Below are 9,049 nucleotides of genomic sequence, written 5' to 3' on the forward strand. Positions count from 1 at the left end.
TAAGTGTCTAGTTCCGTGGACGAGCTCTTGCCGAGCATGCTGGAGGTCCTGGGCTTTATCTCCAACAACTCGGGGAGCAGAGGGAAGCGGAGGCAAAGCCACTGCAAAACTAGAGGCATTTTTTGAAAAAAAGGACACGGATTCAACTGAGAAGATATTTATATAGCGCCGCTTCGACAGAACGATCGAAAAAAAACCAACTGTCAACAATCATGGACCGACTAGTGCAGGAAAGCGAGATTTAAAGAGAAAACGTTTAAAGCAGGCGATGCTAAAACGTTTCTAAGTTATAGTATTAGATATTTTTGTGCAGTCTCCTTATTGCTGTGCTCAAGTGACCAGGGACAGTTTCACCCACTAAAATTGTCTCCTTTAACACTTCCCAGGATGTTAAGAGGTTTTCTCAGTTCCTTGCTTTTGATGAAAGATGAAGGGTGTCAGGGAGATGGCTCACGCAGTAAATGTTTTCCGTACCATCGTGAGGACCGGAACTCGGTTCCCCAGAACCCACACAAAAATGCTGAGAGTGGCGTGACCTCCTGTTATCCTACTGCTGGGGAGGCAGAGACAGAGCCCCTGAAGCTGGCTGCCCACCCCGTCTAGCCAAATATAAACCTCCGAGTTCCAGAGAGAAAGCCGGTCTCAAACAGAAGGCAGTCTCCAGGCGTAGTGGCACAGGCCCTGAATCTCAGCACGCCGGCCTCAGAGGCAGGCGGATCTCGGATCTTTATGAGCTGGCGATCAGGCTGGTTTACATGGATAGTTCCAAGCAATCCAGAGCTACTTAGTGAGACCCTGTTAATAATGATGACAATGGCGATGATGATAATAATTTTTAAAGTGATTGAAACACTCAATTTTAATCTCTAGCCCCTATGCGCGTGCTCACACACACACACATGCACAAACACACAGACACACAAAATAAAAAAAAAAAACACACAAAATGTCATAGGTCTAACTTTTCTAAAACTCCAGTGCTATTCCTCAGCCAGAGCCAGCCTAGCTGTCAATGTGGGCGCCAGCAACCTCTCCTTGACCGCTGTGGGCTGTTTCCTACGTCACTGTTTTAAAAACAGCCTTCTGTTCTTCGGTGACGCTGTGATTTCTACTTTTTTTTTTAACCAATTTGGAAAACGATATTTGCTTTAAAAGAATGGAAAATAGGGAAAATAGTGTAGAATCATTTTTGCTTGTTGTGCCAAAACTGGCCACTAGGGGGCAGCATCCAACCAAGTTTCTGAGTCAGTAAGGAAAGATGCATAGACTAGTTAGGTACAGCAGCTGAAAATCTTGCACTGTCCCTGCCTCTGCCTGACTGCTCCCCCTCCCCTCCCCCGGGTCTGTAGACCCTTCTTCTGGAAACCCAGTCTTCTGCTCTCACCGTCTTCTCCAGTGGCACGCTGGTCACTGTCTTCCCCACTTGACACAAGCTAGAGTCACCGGGGAAGAGGGCCCCTCAGTAGCGAAGATGGCTTGTGTGCGAGCCTGTGGGGTAGGTGCTGTGGGAGGGCCCAGCTCTGGGCAGGCGGTCCTGCACGGGATGAGAAAGAGGGCTGAACAAGTCAAGAGGGATCAAGCCAGTGAGCCGTGTTCCCCCATGGCCTCTGCTTCAGCTCCTGCCTCCAGGTTTCTGTTTGAGCCTAGGTCCTGTCTTCCCTCAGGGAGGGAGGTGACCTGAGAGTTGTAAGCAGAAATAACCCTTTCCTCCCCAGGCTGCTTTTGGTCACGGTGTTGTTCACAGTGTATTTCACAGCAACAGAAACCATGACCTTGACAGGCGGCAACTGCACCGTGGTGCTCGGGCCTCTGGTCTGGGTCCCCTCGCTTCCTGCCTTCTCTCCTCTTTCTTGACCTCCTCCGTGACCCTGGTCCCCTCCCATCTCTACCTCATCTTCCTCCACCAAGCCTGTCCTCGCTCATCACCTGCTGTCTGCTCTCCCCTCAGACCCATTTCTATTCGTCTGTGTATCATCACATGGCTGTGGCTTACCAGCTAAAGTTCCGTCTGGCTCCAGGGGGGCTACACGGCTTCTCTCTTACTCCTCCTTCTTTCCCCCAGCATTCAGCTTAGTTGTCCCCGCCTAGCTCTGTTCCGCTATAGCTCTACTATAGGCCCAAAGCAGTTCCTTTATTAACCAATGGTAATCACAGCTTAGAGGGGAATCCCCCATCATCTCCCCTTTTCTGTTTAAAAAGAAGGAAGATTTTAATTTTAACATAGTAAAGTACATATAACAAAACAGGTATCAAGCAAGAATTACAGTTACAATATTTATATCTACTTCATCTTTTATCATAACTAAGGGAAACTATAACTATACATTTTTTCAACTCCATCAAAGACCCCAGAAGGATATAATATCACCTAAGTAAACAGGAAGTGCATTGTAAGCAACTTTTAAAACTCTAGAATTGACAGAGACATCTCGCTGCCTGGACAGTCACCCAAAGTCCTTTTGTACTGTTGGGGCATCCATCTTCAGCCTACAGGCCCATGGTATCCAGCAGTTTGTCAGTCACTTTCTTCTGTGTCCTGTAGAATGTCTGGAAGACTCTTTCATGAAGCAGGAACCCCGAAGGATCATCTCACCTTTAGGCAAGTTCAGCAGTCATTTCTCTGTGGTCCTGCATGTCCAGTTTATACAATAGTCCAGGCAAGAGCAGTTTCTTGCCCAAATGGCTAACCAACTCCATAAGGATCCTCTTCAATGCCCATCTTCCTCTTGAAGTAATTGGTGCTGCCAGGAGCAGATGTGTCTCACTGTCATGAAAAATCTTAAGTTTTTAAAACATTTTAAATGCTATATTATGTAGTCATTGAGAGATGTGAAGAATCCCTATCCATCTGAAATACATCTCTGTACATCTAAAAATCTAACTAACGTGACTACAAACTTGACTATTTTAGATGACTATTTATTGACCTATATTTCTTAGTTATACATTACAATTTTAAATAAGCTGCACAAACACAAGCCTTAATCAAGAGTAGAAATATACATATAACAAAATTGACCTTAAATTTGTATCAATAAACCAATATCCATACAAATGCAAATCTCCATAGCATATTCCCCTTTAAATGTAAAGAAATATTTATAAACAATATTTGGGAATATAGGCTTAGTTCTTCTCCAGACTACTTCCTGCTGATTGGGGATGCTGTTAACCAGGTTTTTATGGTGTATCCTGTGTGCTAGGCTCATCTCAGTCAGCAGTTGGGTGAAGTAATTTTGGGGGGTATTAATGGCAACCTTTCAGGGGTCTTAGTCCATCAAACCACATTAGTCTGGGAAGATCCCACAGGTTCTCATCCTCTGTGGAAACAACAAAAGAGCCTGCGTAGCTCCTAAAGGCCCAGGCCCTTGCTGGTGACAAGGACACCCCAGGTACACCAGGTGGTGAGGCGATCTGGAAGGTTTCCATTAGCCTAACAGCTGCACTGTAAGACAACACATCCCCATGGAAATTGAGGCTCAGAGAGCACCCAGGCATTCCAGAGTCCCCTCCAGAGTTGGGGGTGTAGAGGACAGGCCCTGGCCAGCAGGGCTCCCCATCTTGGCTATTCTTTTTCTTCTCTTCACGGTAAATCTTCACAGAGTTCCAGGGGTCTCATGGTCATCTGTGTCCCTCTTTTCTTAGGCTCATGCTTATTCAACAAGGCCCACACAGCCAAATTCTGCTGTGGGAATGCGGGGAAACTCACTTTCCACGGTGGGGAGAACAGACACGGGCTGGGGCGTGGTTCAGTGCCTTAGTCCTGGGCCAGCACGCTTGCTCTGCAGAGACGGTCGCTGCGCACAGCACTGTGCAGCCGCCTTCCTTGGCTTGCTCCCTAGCTCTCTGCCTCTCCGCTGATCCCTGATAGGTCTCCTTTCCCCCTCCCTTCCTGGCCTGGCCTCCCTCCTCTCTTCCCCTTAGACTTACCTGCGCAGTGGCCTAAGGACTTCAGCCCAGGACTTTTGCAAGCTGCAAAATTAGGGTTATGAAGTAACATCTAAATAATGGTATAGTTGGGGTCAACACAGCATGGGGAGCTGTATTAAAGGGGGGTCAGTGTTAGAAGAGCTGAGAACCACTGCTCTAGAAGGATCCTGTTCTTGTAGAAAATAAATAAGCACAGATCCACATCTCCCTGGGCAGTTACAGCCTCCTCAGAATCTTCCAGAGCCTTCCTGGCTGGCTTGGAGGTAGCCAAAGAGGAAGTGAAGAACCCGGGAGGTAGAACTGGGGCTCAGATGGCAGAATGTTTGCCCAGCTTGTATCCCCAGAACCACGTGAAGCAAGTATCTCTGCAATTAGGAGGTAGAGGCAGGAGGATCAGGAGTTGAAGGCCAATCTTTATAACGTGAGCTTCTGAATCATATTCTAGAATGCTCCATGCTAAAACCAACTGATCAGTCTACAGCACAAGGCTCTCCCTAGAAGTTCATCCCTGTGAGTACAGAAATCTCTCCCTCTGTTTTCTTTATATGAGCAATAGGAACTATGAAGTTGGGTGTGGTGATCCCAACACTCAGGAGGCAGAGGCTAGGCAGATCTCTGGCGAGTTCAAGGCCAACCTGGTCTATATAGTGACAACCTGGTCTATATTTAGGACAGTCAAGGATACATAGTGAGATCCTGTCTCAAAAGACAATAAAAAGGGATAGGAGGCATGGGGAGGGTTTTGCTCCCAAAATACTATTTCGGTCACACTTACTGTCACTGGCCTATTTGAGAGGAGAGAAAGGGGCCCTGGTGGTCAGGGTGCCCTTCTACCCAGGAGGGTCTCATCACAGAAGTGATATTACAGGACCGGAGGGCATGTGACAACCGTGGAGAGTCACAAGGGTCCCCTCATTCCTAGGCAAGCTGAGATGGTCACGATGTGAACTGTGTGGTTGTCTCAGGATGGAGTGGACCAGACAGAGCCTCTGAGGTTGCTGCATTTGGGACAACATGGAAGGGAGAAGGCATGGCTGAGGGAGTGGTGGGTTCCTGCTAGGAGGCTCCGGGGGTGCTGGTGTGTGCTCACGTTTAGCGGTAAGAACAGGTTGTGCCTGCTCAGCTCCAGTGCCCACAGCAATCGAGAGGAACAGACTGAGCTTAACAGTGTTTCCCAGGTGTGTGGAGGATGGGCCAGAGATGGTGGCCGAAAGCGGGACGCATCTCCCGAGGTTCACATGTCGCATCCTGACCACAGCGTTTTGTACAACCCACCCACACACCATCTCCTCCACGGAATCGAGGGTGTTCTAGTTCAGGGGTCTGCACAGTGCTTACGTTTTCTTAGCTTGATGAGGGCCGGACATTGAACAGCACAAGAAAACTCATAGGAAAGAGAGGAGCGAAGAGAAGGAAGGGAGAACTAGACAAGATGAGAAAAAGCTGCTTCTGTCATCTCTGTAGTTTTGAAAGTTGTTTTCACTGCACTTCCTGCTTACTCGGTACTTTCTCTGAATTTGCCAAATACGTAAGGACTAAACATTGTGAATGCAACTCTTACTTGGTAATTGTCCTTTTTTATATAGTTTTACTCTGTTAAAATTAAAAACCTTTCCTTTTTTAATTAGACAAAAAGGGGAAAATGTTGTGGGATATTTGTAGAAGATGTGAAGGTATATTGCTATGATTGGTTTAATAAAGAACAGCTGATAGCTAGGTAGGAGGTGTAGGTGGGACTTCTGGGTAGAGAAAAAGGAAGTAGGAGATGAATCTAGGCACATAAGGGACACCAGGAGACACAGAATCAGGATGAGCGGTAGGTGACAGACAGAGCATAGATTAATAGAAATAGGTTAATTTAAGTTATAAGAGCTAGTCAAAAACAAGCCTAAGCTAAGACCAAGCTTCCATAATTAATAATCAGTCTCCTTGGCATTATTTGGGAGCTGGATGGCAGAACAGAGAAAGACTTGGTAAATGCCTCTGCCTCCTGAGTGCTGGGATTGAATGTGAGCTCCGCACGACTCAGTGAGAAGCTCCTGTCTGCAGTGTGTGACAGCTAATGCGAAGACTAAAATGCTGAGAACCAGGGACCGCCACGTGTTCAGCCCTGGATGAGAGATCTAGACAGCAACCCTGTGCGATGGTTCATGATTTATTGTTGGGAGCCGTGAGACCTCAGATCCTGAATTTCTTGTAATCCCCTGATCTGAGTGCCTACAGCTGCTCTGAGGACGAGACCTTCAGGAGTTCCTGATGGCAGGAGAGTGGTTTCTGGTGGGTTTGGCTGGGGCGTGGCTATCTCTATATAATCTGTCCCTGAACACAATAAAGGGGGCATTCTTGGGGAATTCAAGGATGACCCGTGTCCCTGTCTCTCTGTCTGTGTGTGTCTGTGTATTTTAACCTCCAGCCCCCTTGCCCTAAGCTCGCGAACTGGGTGCCGGCGCACCCATGGACTCCTGCGTCTTAGGCAAACATTCTACCAACTGAATAACCCACCCCGCTCCAACTTTTTCATTTCTTCATCTCAAGATATCTTTTCCGCATTGTTCAGCTTCTCTGGCTCACTCTATTAAACAAAAAAAGCAACATTTTGGTTCCCTCTGCTCCTGCCCCCATGCTGGCTGCCCTGCCCAAGGTGGCTGTCTTTCCCCATAGGCTGAGTGTCTGATGCAGGGTGGTGTGTGGGGGAAGCATCATGTCACCACCCAGAGACATAGAAGGGTTGTCACTCTCCGCTCACCCCAGAAACCTTCGGTCACCACACCATTAAGAACACATCTGAGAGAGCTTGGGCCCGGCAGAATGGCTCCCGCAAAGAAGGGTGGCGAGAAGAAGAAGGGCCGTTCTGCCATCAACGAGGTGGTGACCCGAGAATACACCATCAACATTCACAAGCGCATCCATGGCGTGGGCTTTAAGAAGCGTGCTCCTAGGGCACTCAAAGAAATCCGGAAATTTGCCATGAAGGAGATGGGGACTCCAGATGTGCGGATTGATACCAGGCTCAATAAAGCCGTCTGGGCCAAAGGAATAAGGAATGTTCCATATCGTATCCGGGTACGTTTGTCCAGAAAACGTAATGAGGATGAGGACTCACCAAACAAACTCTACACATTGGTAACTTACGTGCCTGTTACCACATTCAAAAATCTACAGACAGTCAATGTGGATGAGAACTAACCTACTGAATCTCAAATAAAGTTGGAGAACAGCCAAAAAAAAAAAAAAAAAAAAAAAAAGAACACATCTGAGAGCTGGGAGCCACGGGCACAGTTGGTAACATGCTTGTCACATGAGCATGAAAACCTGAGTTTGATCCCTGGAACCCAGTCAAAAAAAAAACAGGTGCAGCGACTCACTCTTAAAATATCATTGTTGGTGAGGTGGACACTGGAGGGTCCCCGAAAACTGGTAAACTCCAGAACCCAATCAGAATCCTTTTCTCAAAAAACAGGCTGGGCTGTGGGGTGGGAGTGGTGTACACCTTTAATCCCTGCAATCCCTGCACTCAGGAAGCAGAGGCTGGTAGATCTCTGAGTTCAAGGCCAACCTGGTCAACAGAGTGAGTTTCAGGACAGCCAGGACTATACAGTAAAACCCTGTCTCAAAACAAACAAAAAGCAGGATGGGGGGCTGGAAAGGTGGCTCAGTGACCAAGTGCACTGGCTGCTCTTCCAGAGGACCCAGGTATAATTCCCAGCACCCACACAGCAGCTTATAGCTGTCTGAATCTCCAGTTCCATTGGATGTGACTCCTTCATGCAGACGTATATGCAGACCAAACAGCTAATAGCTGTCTGAATCTCCAGTTCCATTGGATGTGACTCCTTCATGCAGATGTATATGCAGACCAAACAGCTAATAGCTGTCTGAATCTCCAGTTCCACTGGATGTGACTCCTTCATGCAGACATATATGCAGACCAAACACCAATGCGCATAAAGCAAACGATGAACAGAACCCAGGATGGACATCATCCGAAGAACGACATATGAGTTTGGCCTCCATAAGCACGCACCTACAGATGCACACGTTCACCTTCACATGGTGCACGCATGTATACACACACACATACACAAAGATCTTACCTGGCACCCATGCCTATCATCCCAGCTAGAGCAGAGTCTGGGGCAGGAAAATCATGACTTCAAGACGGGACTACAGAGTGAGCTTGAGAATAGTGGGCAACTTAGTGAGACCATGTCTCAACACCCCCCCCCAAAAAAAAAAAACAGAAAAATGTCTACTGCATGACCCAGCCTCATCCACATGGCATCCAAGACTCACCTGCTGACCTGGGACCTCTGACCTGGGGCCTTTGCTGGACGCCCCCCTTTTATGACCACCATTAACTCTCCCAGCAGGAGCAGGCTATTGTCCTGTCTTCCTCAAACTCAGGACCCAGATTCCTCCCCTAGGTCTGCAGAGAAAGCATGACGTCAGAAGCCAACAGGAAGGGGCCTCCTGGACATAACCAGTCCAGAATCCCTTGTGCTCAGGGAGGGTCAGCAGGGATGTGTGCCCTCCAGTGATTGACGGTGACCTCTGAATGCAAGGGTGTCTCTGCCCAACTTCTAGTTCTAGTGAGTCAAAGGGCAAGTGTGCCATTTTGAACAGTGTCACTAAACTATTCTCTGTAGATCTTGTACCAGTTTCCACCCTCACTGCCCAAGCCTTTTTCCCAGAAAGAAGCCTCGCCCAACTGCCAGAGTTCTTCCAATAGCCGAAGAGATTTTTTAAGTTCTCAGAATGATTTTTTTTTGCCCTGTGTGTTTCAGGGATTGACAAGAGTGTCGTTCTCAATTGTTCTCCATCCTGGTTTTGAGGCAGGGTCTTTTTTGTGTGTGTTTGTTTAGTTTTGGTTTGGTTTTGTTGTCTTGTTTTTTGTTTTTAAGACAGGGTTTCTTCGTATAGCCCTAGTCTGTTGAAATATGAGCGGCGGCGGGGCTGCGTCCCCAACACCCCGGCCGCTTGGCTAGCTTATGCCCGAAATAACAACACACAAACTGTATTCATTTAAAGAACTGCTTGGCCCATACTCTAGCCCTTATAGGCTAATTCTCGCACCTGGACTAGCCCATTTCTAATGATGTTTGTAAGCACCCCAAGGTGC

The 9,049-nt window shown here is 47.6% G+C and overlaps 1 protein-coding gene across 1 annotated transcript; it reads left to right on the plus strand.

The window, feature by feature from the left end:
• Positions 1 to 6,726: 6,726 nt before the first annotated feature.
• On the plus strand, positions 6,727 to 7,155 carry LOC126500071 (60S ribosomal protein L31). Its single transcript, XM_050139694.1, has one exon. The coding sequence runs from the start codon at positions 6,739 to 6,741 to the stop codon at positions 7,114 to 7,116; it is 378 nt and encodes a 125-aa protein (XP_049995651.1). The 5' UTR covers positions 6,727 to 6,738; the 3' UTR covers positions 7,117 to 7,155.
• The last annotated feature ends 1,894 nt before the right edge of the window (positions 7,156 to 9,049 follow it).

The sequence above is a fragment of the Alexandromys fortis genome, unplaced genomic scaffold (genome assembly GCF_014885135.2).
Source record: "Alexandromys fortis isolate MF-2015 unplaced genomic scaffold, M_Fortis_MF-2015_v1.1 scaffold_38, whole genome shotgun sequence".
Taxonomy (NCBI): Eukaryota; Metazoa; Chordata; class Mammalia; order Rodentia; family Cricetidae; genus Alexandromys; species Alexandromys fortis.